Consider the following 17,626-nt stretch of genomic DNA (forward strand, 5'->3'; position numbering starts at 1 on the left):
TCAGATGACGTGCACTGCTTCTGGTGTATATGCCAACATATGACCACGGGGAGGCGCCCTTGTGGCAGAGACAGCAGTGAACTCTTCGTTATAAGCATTCTGCTGAGGGTCATTTCCTAGAAGCAGGACTGAATCTACGACATACAAAGCATATGTATATTGTAGACTCAGCAACTTATATGTGTGTGTATTTATGATAGATACAAATGTAAGATACCTATGTAAATTATACATTTACTCTTTTTTTTTATTGAATGAAAGATTCTTTCAATTCTGCAGTGCTTTACAGTTTTCAGAAGTTTCACGCACATGATTTCGTATTATCGCATGGTAACCGTTTTCTCCGTAACCGTAACCAAGGCCTCACTTTATGGAGAGAGACTGAGGCTTAGGTGGGTTACTCTCCTTGCACAGCCTTCGTTTCCCGAGATCACAGCCCACATACTTTCTGCTGCACCATCTGGCCTCTTAAAGTTCAAGGTTAAAGTGGTAGAGAAAGAGCTATACCAGCCCCTGAGTGTGAGCACTTTTTCCCTTGAGCCGTAATATTAGGGAAAGAAAGACGGTAGCACTGCTCCTTGTCCCTTTCCCTGTGGGAGGAGAGGAAAGCACCCCTGGGAGCAGGAATCTGGCCCTTCCTCCCCCACCGCGAAGAAGCCTCTGGAAGCTAAGGAAGTCGCGTGGTCAGGGCTCCATTCAATGCTCAGACATCTGACATTCAGGTCTCCAGGAGGGTTAGGACCTCAGTGAAGTCAGAGGAGAACAAGGATGCTCTCACCTCTGTCTCCATGTCACCAAATTCCCATGTTCTCCTCCTGCCCTTCCTCCTGTTCTATGTGTAGTCGGATTCAACCCACACGGGGGACCATCTCCTCCCAAAGATCGCCTCTCGCTTCTCTTCCCATGGTCTTCACCCTGGCTCCCCACCCTCACATCTGTACTCCATGCTGTGGCTTCCCTCCAGGCGTCTCTGGAGAAAGACAGGGATGACTTGGTTCCTGCAAAAGATGGTCAGCCTTGTCCTTTCCACATGCCCTTCAAATATGAAGAGCCCACAAAGGCAAAGCAGCATTTGATTGAGCTCATGAGAAAAATCCTAACTGCCTATCGCTGGAAAGAGGTGTAAGATTCCTGGTCCAAACCACTCATGCTCCAGAGGAGGATTGGGGGCTGGTGAGGTTGCCTGGCTTATCCTGTGTCCCAGGCTCATGCCAGTCTGGAACCCCTAAGCCTTCTGCTTTTACTCCGGAGCTTACAAGCACTTCTGTTGTTTTATGAAACACCAGTTCTGCTTCTTGCTGGGCTATCAGGCACTTTAGTTTTGGAAATGAATGTTCTTTGTGCTGCTCTAAATAAAATAATGATAATAGAAAGGAAGTATCAGAAAAATACTTTAAATAGGCTGAATTTACCAGCAGTCGTGTGACTTTGGACTTAAAATAAAGCAAAAATTGCCACACAAACTTTTAAACTTAACATTTTTTGGCAGTGTCCTCAGAGATAATGGTCCTGTTGACACTTCCTGCTAATGCATTTATTCCTAATGTATGTGGAATAATTCCTTTAAAGAACTCTATGCTATTGGATTCAACACAAGTGAGGAAAAACACCTTCAAATTTCTACTCCTGGCCCTCAAGGCAGATCCTCCTGTTCTGTTAGCCTGGTGATGGTCAGGATCTGCTGGGACATTGTCATGGCAGTAATAAGAAGAATAATAACAATAATAGCAACACACATACAGCATTTATGATGTAACAGGCATGGTTCTAAGGATTTCACATGAGTTAACTCATTTAAAGATCGCAGCAGTCTTTTGAGCTAAGTGTTAACAATATCCCAATTTGCAGCCAGGGAAACTGAGGCACAGAGAAATTAAGTAATCTGCCCAAAATTGCACCATTAGTAAATGATGGACCCTGAAGTAGACAAAAAAAAAAGGGCAGTTCTGGGCAAATGCAAAATTTTAAAGATCATTTGCATTTAGGGAGTCTGAAGATTACCAAAAACTTTTAGCCCAGCCGGTTATAGTGGTTAATGTAATAATCCTTCAGGCATTTTTAATTCCTCTAACACAATTTAATATGTAAACAGGAAAAATCTGGTAAGATTAAGTGTTCAGTGACACCGATATGAGAAGATCTAGGGCCTCAGACTGTAAGCACCAATCGCTAACATTTATCTCTCCATGCCAACCCTTGGGAAATTAGTAATATAAATCTTGGGCTTTTTTTTTTTTTCTGTAAGAGACAGAACTAAATTATGGGCAGCCAAGATTGAAACAATAAAGTTACATAAAGGTCCTTTAAGTCCCTCAGGCCTCTCGGCCAAGAGTCAGGTGGTGCTCAATATAGTGTTTTTACTTTTAATTAAATGTGTAATTAAGCAAATCGATTCCTGGTCGGCTAACTTAAATAAGAGACAATGAATCTTTCTTTGAAGATTTGTTTTAAGGAAGCATTATTTTCTCTTCAAGCAGAACCGTTTGAAGGAGACGTGGGAGAGACTGCCAGGTTTATAGATCTGCCAGCTTTGCGGATCCTTTGGGCCAAAGATATTCTCTTGAATGTCTCTTGAGGTTTCTTCCCTCCAGGAGAGACTCTGGAAAAAAGGAATCTGTGCTATAGCCGGTTCCATTCAACTCCCTGAACACTCTCTCATCCTGAAGATGTCTATGACTTTTGTTAGGTGTCAGTATTGGGGAATGGAATGTACAGTCGATTAAGTCTGGATATTATTTTTAAATTTGGTGTGATTTCTTTTATGTATCATCCCCTAATGAATAGTTCAGCACTTTATAAAAAGCAATCTCTTCCTTCTCGTGGCAAGCAGAAAAAAGAGAACTGCTATTTGCATTCCTGGTGAATATTTAATAGCTTCCTGTCTTAATTTGTTTTTGTTCTCATCTTTTTAGTACTGATTTTTTACCTAGTAGAGTACTGTGTGGAGTGTGTCTGCTTGTTTATAGGTTAACTTTATTCACTTTATTCCTTAGGACATTATTTTTTTTTTGCAAGTTCCCTCCTTAGATAATACCACAGTAGTGCCTCCACAGATTAAGGTGATGGACAGAAAGAAAGCGTATTCAGTAGTTCTTCTTTCCAAGCCCTCCCCCCGTCCTCACAAGCACGGATTTAAAGGTAGCCGCATTACAGCTCTTATCTAGAACTTTCATCTGATAACCATTCATGCACGCATTCATTTGTCAGACACGAGTTGTGCTCACGACACGAAGATGACTCAGGCACATCCCAGCCATGGGGAGAATTTCCAGTGTGGAGGAGGCAGGGGTTCTGGCTGAAGGACTTAATGGGAGGTGCTTAGAATGTCCATCCTGCTGAACTGTTTCTAGTCCACTGTGTTGCCAATCCTGATTCGTCCCAGGCCGACCCCGGGCATGTAAAATAATGTCAAATCTTGAACATAGCATAGAAATTTAAGGAGGAAAAAACTACTGATAATTCAGTACTGCTTTGAAAACATGGAGTAAAGTGAGAAAGTGAATTGACCTGGGCAGCAGTGGAGAGTGGTGCATATACCAGGGCCCTCTCACAGCTGAATCTTGAAGAACATGCTCACCATTGTGTTCTGTGTGGTGAGGACACCTTTCAGACCCAAAGACACAATTAGGACCTGCTGGGGCGCTTGGAAAAGCTTCTCTGGGGACCCGCTCCTGTAACTCTCCAGTGCGCCATGGGAGGGCGACAGAGAGCACAAAATGGCTTCATTCCTGAGAAGGGTGGGGACAGTTAGGAGGGTGACCAGGGTTCTCCCAAGGTCTCTGAGTTGACATCCAGTGATGTGCCTTGCTGACAGTGGAGCACCTCAGAAAGGCATGTTATAGAGTCAAGAGCTTAATTATTTATGATGCGTGACAAATTCTTGGAACTTTCAGCCAGAACATGCATGCCCAACTCGTGAATCAGAGCTAAAGTCCACCATTAATTCCTACCACATTGTGGACTTGTGCCCTAATCGCTGGTGTCTCTCACCAGCTTTCCCCTGTCCCTTCAGAGCTCGTCTCTGAGGAAATGGCGCCTTTCTAGAAGAAGATAAATTTGCTTCTGTGTATAAAATAAGTCCCTTAAAGTTAAGTTTCCAAATCCATGGATTTGATAGCAAACATACTCAGACATCCTGTTTTTATTCGTTGGAAAGCAAAGTTCAAAAATGATCCCAAAATTTCCAGTTAGAAAATTTCCCTAATCAAGTTCTTTTTACCATCTAAGAATCTTGCTCATTTCTACAAAAATGTACTCCCCCTTACCTATCTAACCCTGGTTTTACTTCTCCCAGCCTGTGTTTCCTGCCTTGTTCAGACAGCTCACCTCAGTGTCCCCCGACATATAGGACACTCAATCCCAGCTTTAGTGTTTCACTGATTTCCTACCTCCCTGAACTATCCTTTCCCAAGAGTGATTTTCTCCTAATTTTTTAAGGCTCAGCTCTATTTCCCTCATTCCAATAGACCTTCCAGGTATGACACCCATTGGGGTCTTCCTCTTCTTTCATGCCTACTGGTCTGTGTGATATTACATATAAACTATTAAACATTGTCATGTATGTAACTACCGTGCAGTGCCTGAACTGTGTATTAATGGTAATGATGCCTTTGGACCCCATTGTACCTGATAGAGAACCAGACCTACCTCGTGATTGGTTGATCCCTACGTAGCTGATCGGATTTATCCCCACCCCCCACCTTTTTTTTTTCATTCTAGTATTTCAGAAAATATCAATTTGCTTTTTCTTGGATTGTCTTCTTATCTACGGTTTCATCTCTTTTGTTTGTCAGGTCAAAAAAATTCCAGTCATTTATTGAGAGCTGCTTGGTAAAGAATCACAGCCAGCGACCAGCAACAGAACAGCTGATGAAGCATCCATTTATACGAGACCAACCTAATGAACGACAGGTCCGCATTCAACTCAAGGACCATATTGATAGAACAAAGAAGAAGCGAGGAGAGAAAGGTGAGGAGCACATTTGTATTTCAGCAAGGGAAATGAAAAACAGAGTGAGTCACGGGCTCTCAATGCATCCGGAGGGGACTGTGGGGATTTCAGACAGGCCTGCCTTGTTCTTTAGTGTGTAGGGCTGCCTCTGGGATCATAGCCTGTGGGCATCAGTGGAGCGAGACTGCCAAGATGGAGTCTTTCATGAAAGAACTGCGAGAGACATTACCTTTCCCAGGCACCCAACAAAAAGTCGTGTTGAGTGAAACTATGAAGTGGTTTAATATGACAAAGGATTTTCTTAATTCAAATGAATATTCATGTTTCAAAGACTAAAAATCTACAGAAGACAGGCAACCCTTAAAAAAAAACTTTGAGTTGACATTTTTCATTCCTGGCATTCTTCGCCATTTAAGTTTCTGTGCTCTGAATTTTTTGTGTTCACTTCTAATTGAGTTATTTGGAAGTCAGAATGACTCTTCTGATAGTCACAGCGATGGAAAAGAGGTTGCTGTACGGAACAGCCCATTTTGAGCTGGAAGATTATTTAATGTATTTCTTTATTTTGTAAGTTCAAAACCTCTTATGGCTCTAGCTGTTAATACCGCATTGTCCTTTCACTGCATCGTCAGAAAGGACATGATTCCAAACTTGAGGTCTGGGGGCTGAGCCCAAGCTGTTTGAATAGAGACTCAACAGTCGTTAACCAGCATCCTGACGGAGGTGAAAACACACGTGGTCTGGGGCAGGTTTTATGACTAGTTGGATTTGGAGGTAGGGAAGGTTGAGAATGGGAAGGAGGCGGGGTTTGCAGAGAACAGACGGGGTGACAGCTCCCTGGTGGGAGCAGGAGGGGGCAGCTGGCGGGCTGACAGCGAGGAGTCAGGATGGGGCCGGCCAGGCCAGGTGGGCACGAAGCACATGGGGAGTGGAGGGTCGGGGGAAGGCCAGGGACCAGGGTGGGAGGTATGTGGTGAAGCTCGTCCCCGCTTCTGTCCTCGCCACCTCTCTCCTCTGTTCTTCACGATCCAGGTGGTGGGCAGCACAGGACAGAGGGTGCTCTTCTTTCATTTGACTTTCCCTTCGCCTTTGCCTCTGCAGTTATTATCTGTAATGTGGCAAGGTATGAGCAGGGTCCTAAAGGGGGAGCAGTAAGCAGTGTAGGAGTCAAGACTGGGCAGAGGTAAGATCGGCAGAGGTGAGAGGAGGAGGAGCAACCCTCCATGAAAGTTCAAGGGAAGAGTTTTTTCTTTACAGCCAGCCTCGGGGACTCAGGAAAATAGTATGATCGGATTAGACTCAAGAGCAGGAGGTTCTGAACCAAAAAGGAGGCTCATCTCCAGTTGTTAGTGGGTGGAGAGGGGTGAGGTGTCAATCAGAACCCAAGGAGCTGGGAGGGCAGCCCACGCTGGAGGCCCCAGGCATGGAGAGACATAGATACGTCAGGGTCCCAAAGTGCTGGTTTTTCCAACTGCTGGTTATTAATAGTGGTCTTGGGCCACTCCAGGAAGTCAGAATTTTAAAGGGAAGAATCTAAGGCAGTGTGTCAGACACGCAGCCATTAAAGGCCGACTTCTCTAGAAAGGAAACGTATTTTGCTGTAGGGATATAGAGTCGGTGAGGTGCTTGAGCTCTTGTTTTCAGGCTCCAATTCTCAGTTCAAATTCTCTACTTCTACCCCTAAATAGTTGTGTGAACTTCACCTCAGTTTTCTCAGCTTTAAAATGGGAGTAGGGGTCCAATAATAATTAGTATGGTAGGCATTGTTGCAAAGATTAAATGAGATTGTGCATATAAAATGCTTCATCCAACATCTGGCACATCGATGTACTCAATAAACATAAGCTATTCTTATTTAGACGATTCTTTATTGGCCTATAATTTTTCAGTACTATTCAAGGTTATTTTCTGAGATCGTGTGACCTCTTTGCCACTGACCTGTAAGAATGAGTAAAGCTTGTACCTTGGGTGTTTTCACATTTGGCGGGGCACAAACTCTTAAAATGTGATTCTGAACTCATCACTCCATGAAAACAGACTATTCTGAGTGTGCTCCTTCTCTGCAGAGTAGAAGAGTAAGGTTCTTGGTAGGAGGTATACCCCAGAGTTGCACAGGGACTGAAGGAACCTAATTCTGTTAGGCTTAGAGCCACCCACTGCCGTCTTTTTTGTCTGCTCCCCAGGAAAGAGTATTGCTCAAATGAGACCTCATTCCAACTGCTCAGTTTGATTCAATGACTTAATTTGCTCTTTCTAATACTTTTTCACTCTCTTTGTAGCTCGAAGACCAGCTTTTGGTAGACTCAAATAATTTTAATTGGGCACTGCTTTGTGATTTTTTTTTAATCTGCTATTATTGTTTCCTTCAGATATGTTGATACATGCTAATTTAAGCCAGTAATATAAAAGCAATCATGCCAGATTCTGGTGAAGTAATACAGTTGAGAAGCCTGACAAATGAAGGTCTTACCCTAGAGAGTAGAAATAATTAATTGTGTGCTGCTTTTCCTTGCTATAATTTACTTTACTAGATAACATTTCTGCATTTTACTTTGAACTCTCTGTTGATTCATTTCTGAAAAGTCTGGAATATTAAGCTTTCAATGTGGAATATTGAAACACTTTATGAAGGTTACTTACATTTTGGTGAAATAATACTTTAAAAATAAGTAGCCTGCAAACTTCATACATATCTAAATATATGGAGCTAATTTTTATATTTATTTTTTTTTAATTTTTAAATTTTTTAAAAATATTTTTAGAAGTACACTTGAAATCATTATGCTTTGGCTTCCTTTCATCATCCTTTTAATGGCTAAATAGTGTGGAAAGCAAAATGTTTATGATCAAATTCAACAGTTCTCATCATGTGACTGCTGCCTCCTGGTGGTAACATAACCAAATTGCAGTTTCAGTTCTTTTTTCTGGGTGCACCAATGTCTTCAAAGTTGTAATTACTAACCCACAGCTATGAAGGAATGACAGCACTGAGACACTGTCTCTTGCTTAAAATGAAAAGCTCCACCAAAGGCTCACCATTGCCCACAGAAAAGTCCTCAGCATGGTGTATCTAAAGATCGGCAAGCCACCTCAGACCTGCTGGCCTTTCTCGCTCCATCTGCTTCCTCACACCAGACATCTAGCCACTCACGACTCAGTGTTTCCTGAACATTCATGCACTGTAATATCGTCAGCCTTACTCAGGTGGCTGCATTGCTTAGAATGTCCCTTTCCCACCATGTTCAGCTGCCATCTGCCTGGAAAAGGGCTACTCACCTTCCGATCTGGCTCATTTCCTCCTCAAAGATGTCACTGTTCCCCTCCCCTATCATAACCCGTGGACTGAGCTGCTCCTTTCTCTAATATCTCATTGCTCTTTTTATGTACTTGTATTTAGTATATAATATGTGAAAATGAGCACTAATTTTAAAGTTGGAAAAATTCTGGATTGAATTCTAAATCCAAATCTCAGATTTGTTGAGATGACATTGGTCATATTACTTAACCATGTGTAATCTCAGTATCTTCGCTTGGAAAATGGGCATTATGTTAAAGGATTGTTATGAGAAGTAAATGAGAGAACATAAGTGTATGGCATAGTGACTGGCATGGGCGATACCCGATAAGATTAGTTCTCTTTCTTCCTAATCGTGTAGACCCTGAATATTCACTTGTATATCTTTTTTTTTTTTTTTTGAGTTATAGTCAGTTTACAATATTGTGTCAATTTCTGGTGTACAACACAATTTTTCAGTCATACATGAATATACATATATTTGTTTTCATATTCTTTTTTACCGTGAGCTACTACAAGATCTTGAATATTATTTCCCCCTTGTTATACAGTATAAACTTGTTTATCTATTCTATATATACCCTGTCAGTATCTATAAATCTTGAACTCCCAGTCTGTCCCTTCCCACCCCCAAGGACAGTTTTCTTTTCTTTTTTTTTGGTATGAGGGAGGTAATTAGGGTTTATTTATTTATTTATTTAATGAAGGCACTGGGGATTGAACCCAGAACTTCCTGCATGCTAAGCACATGCTCTACCACTGAGCTGTCCCCTCCCGCTTTACTTGTATATCTGCCCATTAGATTCTAATCTCCTCCAAAGCAAAGACTCAGTCTTACTCATTATTGCATGTTAACTTGCTTAACATACTAGTGAGTTAAATGAATGTCCCCTGTGGGTCAATCAAAACACATTTAATCCTATGTTTTTAATAACATGTGTTGTCAAAACTTTCTTTCTGTTGGATATCTAAAGGCAATTTCTGAGTCCGTCTGAGTCATGAAAAAAGTCCTACTTAAAAAGTGATTCATACTGTTAATAAGTTAACAGTGGGCCAATAAAAGATTGATTTATGTGGCCCTATAATGGACATTAATACAAACCGAAGAGTTATTTTTTAGTTCCTTGCCTTCATGTGAATGCTGCGCATCAGGGAGCGATCTCTACAGAGTCAGGTGGGACGGTCTTGGATGTTAATTCCATGTGCTTGAATCGAGCTGGTGGGAACTATTGGATCACAAGTCAGGAGGCCTGGAGCTTGTCCTAAGTCAGCATGAAGACCAACTCTTTGGGCTTCGGTTTACTTGTATGTAAAATGAGGGGTGGCTTTACTGAGCTGTGGCACCTTTCTGTGCACTAACATTCTGTGAGTCTCTCTTTAGATGAGACGGAGTATGAGTACAGCGGGAGTGAGGAGGAAGAGGAGGAGAACGACTCAGGAGAGCCCAGGTAGGAGAGCGAGCAAGGCCGGCTTCTCCTTCGCACATTCTGAATTGTGGTTGTGTGGAATTCACATCCTTTTGATTTATAGGTTCATTTTTAAGAATCCAGCAGAGTGATCTGATTTAATTTATTGTCCAGAAGCATACTTATTAATTTGGGAAAATTTCCCTAGGCAGATTTTTAAGAGAACATGGAAATCAGCACATTCTTTATGGGGTTTTCCAAGATTTATTTCCTGGTTTTCTCATGTATGTAATGTGTAGAGTGGGTAGCAGGCAATTATCTGGGTAATACAGGTCTAACAGTACCTAAAACTGCCACTTTCTGGAGACCTAAGTGGTACTTTGGGGCTTGAGTTATTCAGTCCAATCCATTACTTCATACCTTGGAGACATTTAGGCAGCCACTGTCCTTGTCACATGCCATGGTATTTTCACCACAGCCTAATCCAAGAGGAAACAATTTCCAGGAAATCAGATTACACTCTAGAGGTGAACCCTAAATAGAAGCTCCCAGGCCCACTCCTGTTGTCACATGTTGGACCCCAGAACCTAGTGCTGCTTTATGATCATCCCTACGTTTTGAATTTCACTTGACTTTGACACTGACTTTCTCCTGGTCTGTGTTTATAAATAATTAATGCCAGTGTGCCCACACTGCCAGGATTTCCCTTTTGTAAGAGCATTCAGCTGACAGCAGCTTGGTGAGTCCAGGGGCACAGGCCTACACACCACTCTGGGTACACTGTACATACAAAGTGAGAGCTGTTGGAAAAAATGGACAAAGCAAGAGGGTCCCTGGGGTATGCGGGTCCCCATCTTCTAGCCATCTAAGGAGAGGACCCCTGTACTCATGAAGGAACAGTTCCTGTACCACTGGGCAGAGCTTCGGAACCAGGGAAAGGGCCAGCTCAGCCACGCTGCTAGAACGAGCTAGTGTGTTCTTTTTCTGGGCTAATTCAGACCCACCAGGCTGGATTATTGCTAAAACTACTGGAAGAGGCTGGCACTGGGCTTACAGGACCATCAGTTTTTCTCTCTTCACCTGCTACAGAAATTTTCAAGGTCAAAGACAAGGAGAATGCTTTCCTTCCATCTGGATACTTAACATGTCGCCACCCCCAGTTTAGCTGCATAAAGATGATGACTGCCAAGGAGTGACATGGAAAATGAACATTCTTGTAAGGGAGAGGACCAAATGCCCTACTTTCTGAGCAGTTGTATGCCATCTATCCAAAGCTCACCTGACAGTCGTGTCAGCCCTTCTATGTGGAACTGAGAACCTCGTCTTAACTAACACTTGCTAAACCACATGTTAGGAGTCACTTAGTGGGTGACCTAGCCATCCTTTAGTACTTCTCTGATTGTAACATGTCATTATATCACATTGAAGACTATGTTCCAAGTCCTGTTTTATGTACACATTTAATTAATCTTTTCGAAATCCTGAAAGGTAAAAAGGGACAGCGGTTATCTCATTTTTGAAATGGGATAACAGCCCAACAGTGGCTACCAAGTCACACATCAAGTTAATGATTGAGTCACTAATACAGCTCAGGTCTCCTGACACTGATTCAACATCAGTTAATATTAATGGCGCATCCTTGTGTGCATGTGAGGCTGGGTTCCCTGAGCCCCACCACCTCATTGCACAGAGCACGTGGCCTGAGTAGGTGAGCCTGCCGTTGGGGGTGGTGTAGAGTTCTACACAAAGGCTGTAGGTTTCAAAGGAGGCTCATTAGTAGAATCCAAACACGGTCTACGAATGGAGCCTTTTATGTCATTTTGAAGCAGTATCTCACATAGCACACTATCCACTCTCTAAGACAGAATAATTCCCGGCTCAACCACCAAACCTGCTCCTCCCCAGTCATTCCCCATCCCAGTTTGCATCACCACCATAGCCCAGATGCCAAGGAAAAACCTGCAAGTCATCCCTCACTCCACACATTTGATGCCTCAATAGGTTTCATTAACTTTGCCCCAGATGCTTTTCCCAGCCTCCATCCCCACCTGGCCAGTCCCTGCAGTAGCAGCCAAGCTGGTGGCCTTGCTTGCCCTGGTACCCCCTGCAGAATATCATCTATGCAGCGGCCAAACAAATCTGATCATGTTGCTCTCCTGCTAATAAGCTTTCCATGCGTGGCTCCCACGGCCACACGCTTTGCCCTCCCCGCGCTATCCTGACCTCCTCCTGTGCCACTGGGAAGACCACCTGGGGCTCAGTCCCTCAAAAAGGCCACGTCTGTTCCCACAACAGACCCCCTAAACTTGCCTTCCTTTCTGCGTGGAAGGCTCTTCCCCTGCCTCTTCCTGTGACTGACTCTGCGTCATTTGGGGCTTAGCCCAGCTGTCACCTTCTCCGAGAGGTCTTCCCTGACCACCCCATCTAAAGCAGGACCCTTCATCCTTATCTCAGCGCCCTGCCACTGTCACTCTTAAACTATTACACTAATTTTTGTCTTCTGTAGACTATTAATATCTGAAGTTACATTATTTGTAATAATTTGCCTGTCTAATTATTTGTCTGTCTCACTTCCCCACAAGAAAATAACTCGAGAGAGAATTTGTTTAGCTACAGCTATGCCCGCTAGAGCCTGTAATAGTGCCTGACACATAGTGGGTACTCAATAATTATTTAGTGGATGTATTTCAAGTGGAAGCTGCCAGGAAGATTAAAAGGGCTAAGTCAACATGAACAAGCAGGAGCCACTTCCCGCCTTCTTGCTGGGCTGCTGGGCAGAACCAAGGAGTCTGTAGCCTGAGCTGTTGTAGGAGGTGACGTGGGTGTGAACACTAGACCCGACTTAGTAGAACAGCCTCCTTTGCTGCTCCCAATTGTTCATTTTTATTTGTTAGCTTAGTTCTTGACTTTCTTAAAAGTGAAAATAAGTTGGTCTGGAGCTCAGCGCTTGCATACTCACTAAAGTCCTTAGAAACAGATCTTTGCCACAGAGGTCCCAAGGGTGAGGGAACAGTGCGGACCGTCGGGAGAGAACCGGGATGGAGCACTGACTCCAGGAATGTGACATCTCTGTGGGGATGGAGACAGCACATGCATGCAGCAGTCACACTGGTGGGGAGGCTGAACACGTGGCTCTTACCTGGACTCTCTTTCGCGGGGTGGTGGGGTGAGAGGTGGAGTTAACGGAGGATCTGAGACCCCAGGCTTGAGCGTGTGGCCTTTCCCCGCAGGTGGGTGAGGTCTCATCCCTGCTCTGCTTCCTGGGGACCCTCGGTAGCGAGGGCCCTGCCCCGCACGGGTGCCTGATCTCTCTTTCTCCTGCCCGCAGCTCCATTCTGAACCTGCCCGGGGAGTCGACGCTGCGGCGGGACTTCCTGAGGCTCCAGCTGGCCAACAAGGAGCGCTCCGAGGCCCTGCGGCGGCAGCAGCTGGAGCAGCAGCAGCGGGAGAACGAGGAGCACAAGCGGCAGCTGCTGGCCGAGCGCCAGAAGCGCATCGAGGAGCAGAAGGAGCAGCGGCGGCGGCTGGAGGAGGTGAGGACCCGCTCCGCCCGCTCTGCGTCCCACAGTTCCTGGCTGGGGTCCCTTCGTGGGGGTCCGCCGTGGGCCCGGATCCCACCGGTAAGGTCAGGGCCACAGCCTGTATGGAGCGCACGCGCTTGAACTGACAAAGAGTTTGCGGCCAAGTGCACCTACGAGCAGGGAACTTCCCTTGCTTGGGGCGATGTGGCCTTGGTGTGGTCACTTCCGAGAAGCTGGTGGGGACCTCACCCCCTTCGGGTCCTGCTCAGGTATCACCTTCTCAGTGAGGCCTCCTTGACCCCCTCACTTAAAATCGCAGCCCCTCCCTCTTGCATGTCCTGTCACTCTGCCAGGCTTTATTAGGTCAAATAGCTGTTATCACCTTCACACGTAATCCATAGATACTTCCATGTCTGTCTCTCCCCACTAGAAAGTAAGCTCCTTGAGGGCGGGGGTTTTATCCCTTTGTATCTCTTTTTGTCTCTTTTATCTCTTATCTCCACGTCATGTATTTAGATGTTAGTGTCTAAAACAGTGCCCAGCACACAGTAGATGCCTCATAAATATTCATGAAATGAATGAACTAATGTACAAATGAGTCAATGTCTGAGAGGTGAAATATGGGTGTTAACTAGACCACAGTGAGTAGGCAGAGAAGTGAAGTGCCAAGTATGGAAAAACAGGGACTGACTATCACTACTCCTTGGTTATTCTTCTGAACACTGGAGAAAGCATTTCACAAGTCTTTGCACACACGCCTTGGTACCCAGGGCCTGTCCTGCAGCTTTCTAGCAAAACTTGCCTTCACCAATAGGCGTGCTGTCATCTGTGTGGGAACCCATACCGCCAGCCGCACTTTCCTGCCTGGCTTGTCCTGGGCCAGGCTCTCACTCGTGTCGTCTTTCAGACGTTTATTAAAACCTCCTTCACAGAACTTTGGTCCAGGGCCTCCTTCCTTCTGCCAGATAAATCAAAGCCTCTAGACAATTAGGAAACTGAGAGACCATAGCTGTTGAGGAAGTTGGATGGCAGATGAAAGGTTCACTAAGTGCACGGTAATGGGGTAGTAATTTTACAGTTCTCCCAAACACCATCTTGCTTCTCATTAACAGTTTAACAGCAATTCACTTGCTCTGTCAGGTGGCCACTGCAGTTAGAGGGTGGTGAATTGCAGACTCCAGGAGCAGACTGCTTTTTAAATGGTACATCCAGATCCAGCCTTCCGGTTTAAATCAGTGAGGGCCTCCGTTCTAGTTTGCAATAAATCCCACCATCCTCATTATGTCCCTGGAATATTAGTATGCAGACCAGCAACAATAGCAATTCCTGAGTGACTTCTGCGTGCCAAATACTGCGTGGGATGCTTTGCTTCTGCCCAGGATCTCACCTGCGCTCCTCTCTTTGTATGTATCCATTACCTCTCGTACAAAGTGCACTTATCTCCATTTGACAAAGAGGAAACTGAGATTCAGGGAGGGGAAATCATTGGTCCCATGTCTCAGAGCCAGTAGGTACAAAGCCAGGATTCATACCGTCTCGCTGTTCCCAAAGTCCACACAGGCCTTGAGGCAGTAAGAGTACATACGTCATCAGAGCCTTGAACTGTGATCCTCAGAATTGAACCTTGTAAGCGTCTGCAAACAGCAGTAGGCAAATGAAGCACTTTCCAATGTATGTAACTCAGGGATGTTGGCAATGTGACGAATGCTCAGCACATGAAAGGTTTGAAGTTCACCTCCCATCCCCTGTTCTCAGAATTACACTGTCATAGACGGAAGCACTTTAGCACTGAGGGGCAGAGGCCTTCAGAGGAGCAGGAAAGGCAGGGTGAAGGCAGGTGTGGGTGTTAATGAGCCAGCTCTCAGAAGTGAAGTACAGAGTGTAGAAGTGGAGGCGCCCGCATCACCTCGGGTTACTCTCCTGGGCACAAGCTGAAATTCTCAGACAGGTCCTTGCAGCTGTACTTTGGTGGCATCTCCTTCTGCCTGCCCAGGGCCAGCTGCAGCCTCCATCCTGGCCCCAGCCCAGAGCTGCATGATTTCCTTCAGTCCATAGGGTCTCCCGAGGACCAAGGGCCTCTGCTGTTTGCATCCAAGGCTTACAAATCCCGACTTGTGATCAAACCTCCCTCCCAGCCAGGCAGTGCCCTCTCAGGCTCGGCCCCTTATCCTGCCTTTCCTGCTTTTTTCCTGGCTTGTGGGTTTTTTGTTTTTTTGTTTTTTTTTCCCTTCCAAGAGCACTTCCCAAGGCCCTCACCTCATTGGAGCATCACACCGTAGAAATCTTGACCATTTGCCTTTCCCCTGTCTGGTTAATGGGTTCCTTGCATAGGGACTTGCTACACTTAGTTTCAGGCTAAAGACACTTATCATGTAACCCTAGAAAATCTCCACTGTCATCCCATAAAACATTTAACGCACTGGAGAATGCAGACGTGTGCATGTGTACACAGACACAGACACACCTATGAATTTCCTTTTTCTTCTTTTTTTTTTTTTTCATTTTAACACTAGAACTCTTGGCCCTTGAGCCTAGGCCCTAAATCAGTATAAAGTCTCCAGAGGGTGCATTGCATTGTTTTGTTTTGTTTTGTTTTGTTTAGGTTTTCCTCCCCTCCTACTTGGTATGATTTATTTAAACATTATATTTTTTCCTTCAAGTTGCTAGAATAGCAATTTCTAACAGTTATGAAGCATTTAAGCATAGGCGGGTACTCTGTTCAGTACTTCATGTGAATTGTCTCATTTAATCCTCACAATAACCCCCAGTCTAAAAATAAAGCAGCTGAGTCTCAGAGAGGTTTATAACTTGCTAAAAGTCGCACAGCTTGAGACAAAACCAGTTTCAATCCCATGGGACTGGACGCCAGAGCCCAACCACTGTCACTGCGTCTGTCCTGCCTCTCACCTGGTAAACCAGAGTCAGTGTGCTCTTCCCCGGTCTTCACCTGGCCTCTGCTTCTGTGGTCTTTTATGCTGAGAATTTAAGGATTTCTGAGCAAGGTCAAAGAAGCTGCACCCAGCAGGCGCTCATCTTGGATTCTGGTTCTCAGGCTTCCTGTCAGATCTATCTTGGATATGAGTCAGCATTCAGACTCAGTGGGGCATGAGTGTCCCGCAGGCTCACCCTCTACATCCCCATGGGCACAGAAAGGGTGCCCGGAGACACCTTGCTCTGGGCACCAATGTGCACCACCCTGGCTTCTCACCAGAGGCAGGAACACTTGTGGCCACAGGGCATCAAGGGCTTATACCAACTTTATCTTTTGATCCTTTATCTTGCCCCTGTTGCTGAACAGAGTAAAAAAATACTAAATACTCAGATGGCTGTACGTTCTGAACCCTACGTAATGACCATCCCAGCCATCATGGACTCCTCTCCCGCCTCCTGCCCTGCAGGATCCCATCTGCGTCTGCTGCCCTGGCCTGTGGTGACCCCTTGTGTTTCTGGTCCTGAGGAGGAGCCTGGACCACATTGTCACATGAAAGTAATTAAAGCCCATGATTAGCCTTGCAAATTTTGCTTCACTGTGGATCAGGTGACCTGGTGAAGGCATCCCGGGAAATGCATTCCCATTTCCAAATGAAGACCCCCGTTTGGTGACACAAGACAGTATGGGTTGCAGCCTTTGACTTCCTCAGGGATCTCACATGTCACCTCCTACCAGAGGTTTCTGAGGAATCCCTGCCTGCCATTGGCTATTTATAGGTAGCCGTGTGGATCCGGCCAGGTTCTAAATCAGTATCTGTATATTCTTAGAAGCACTTTGTCCACTGAATGGAGTCATTTATCAGCTTCATGAAAAGGACGTGGTCAGGCCAATTAAGTGGCAGGTACACGACTCTCAGCTTTTGACCAGTGGTAAAGTACAATTTATAACTAAGTTCCAGGAATCTGATTAAACCCAGCTAAGGTGAAGGAGTCCATCAATAGTGAGAAAAAGTATGTAGAGGGCCTCTTCTGTTTTTGTTCAGTTCAGTACAAATTTCCATCACTTGACCCAGACAATGCACAACTTGTTTTCCTCTCTATCACAGAGTTAGGGTCCAGGGTCAGGACGTCGAGGTGCTGGGGTGCCTACTCTGCTCATCTTTTCAGACTCACCTTGGGCAGAAGATATGTGGTGATGCTTGCCCGGGTGCAAGGTCTGGTTTAGTCTGCCTGGTCACCTGGATCCTGTAGTAGGAGAGGTTTCCTGCCCAGGTGAGGAGATGGGACTTAAATTCCTGTACTGCAAGTTAAAATGCTACTGATATTTGAAATCCTTTTGTTCAGACCCTTTCCTAGACTTTCCAGGAATGGGAAGGGTATGCTAATATTTGATATTTATAGCATTCATACTGGAAAAAAACCAGCATTGAGCTGTTTCTGGCCCTTGTTGTATCTAGGGCAGCTTAGGTGGATGGCGGGGGTGAGGAGTGGGCATTACAGACTGCCTTCCAGTATCCAAGTC

At 45.1% G+C, this 17,626-nt stretch overlaps 1 protein-coding gene across 8 annotated transcripts in view; it reads left to right on the top strand.

Moving 5' to 3' along the window:
• TNIK (TRAF2 and NCK interacting kinase) overlaps positions 1-17,626 on the top strand; it is a 362,683-nt gene that overhangs the window by 261,898 nt on the left and 83,159 nt on the right. For all 8 annotated transcript variants that reach the window (XM_032484363.1, XM_014562072.2, XM_006188085.3 and 5 more), the window contains 3 exons: positions 4,794-4,969; positions 9,628-9,694; positions 12,981-13,185. In XM_032484363.1, coding sequence (XP_032340254.1) covers positions 4,794-4,969; positions 9,628-9,694; positions 12,981-13,185 — 448 coding nt within the window. The remainder of the gene's footprint in view (positions 1-4,793; positions 4,970-9,627; positions 9,695-12,980; positions 13,186-17,626) is intronic.

The sequence above is a fragment of the Camelus ferus genome, chromosome 1 (genome assembly GCF_009834535.1).
Source record: "Camelus ferus isolate YT-003-E chromosome 1, BCGSAC_Cfer_1.0, whole genome shotgun sequence".
NCBI classification, from domain to species: domain Eukaryota; kingdom Metazoa; phylum Chordata; class Mammalia; order Artiodactyla; family Camelidae; genus Camelus; species Camelus ferus.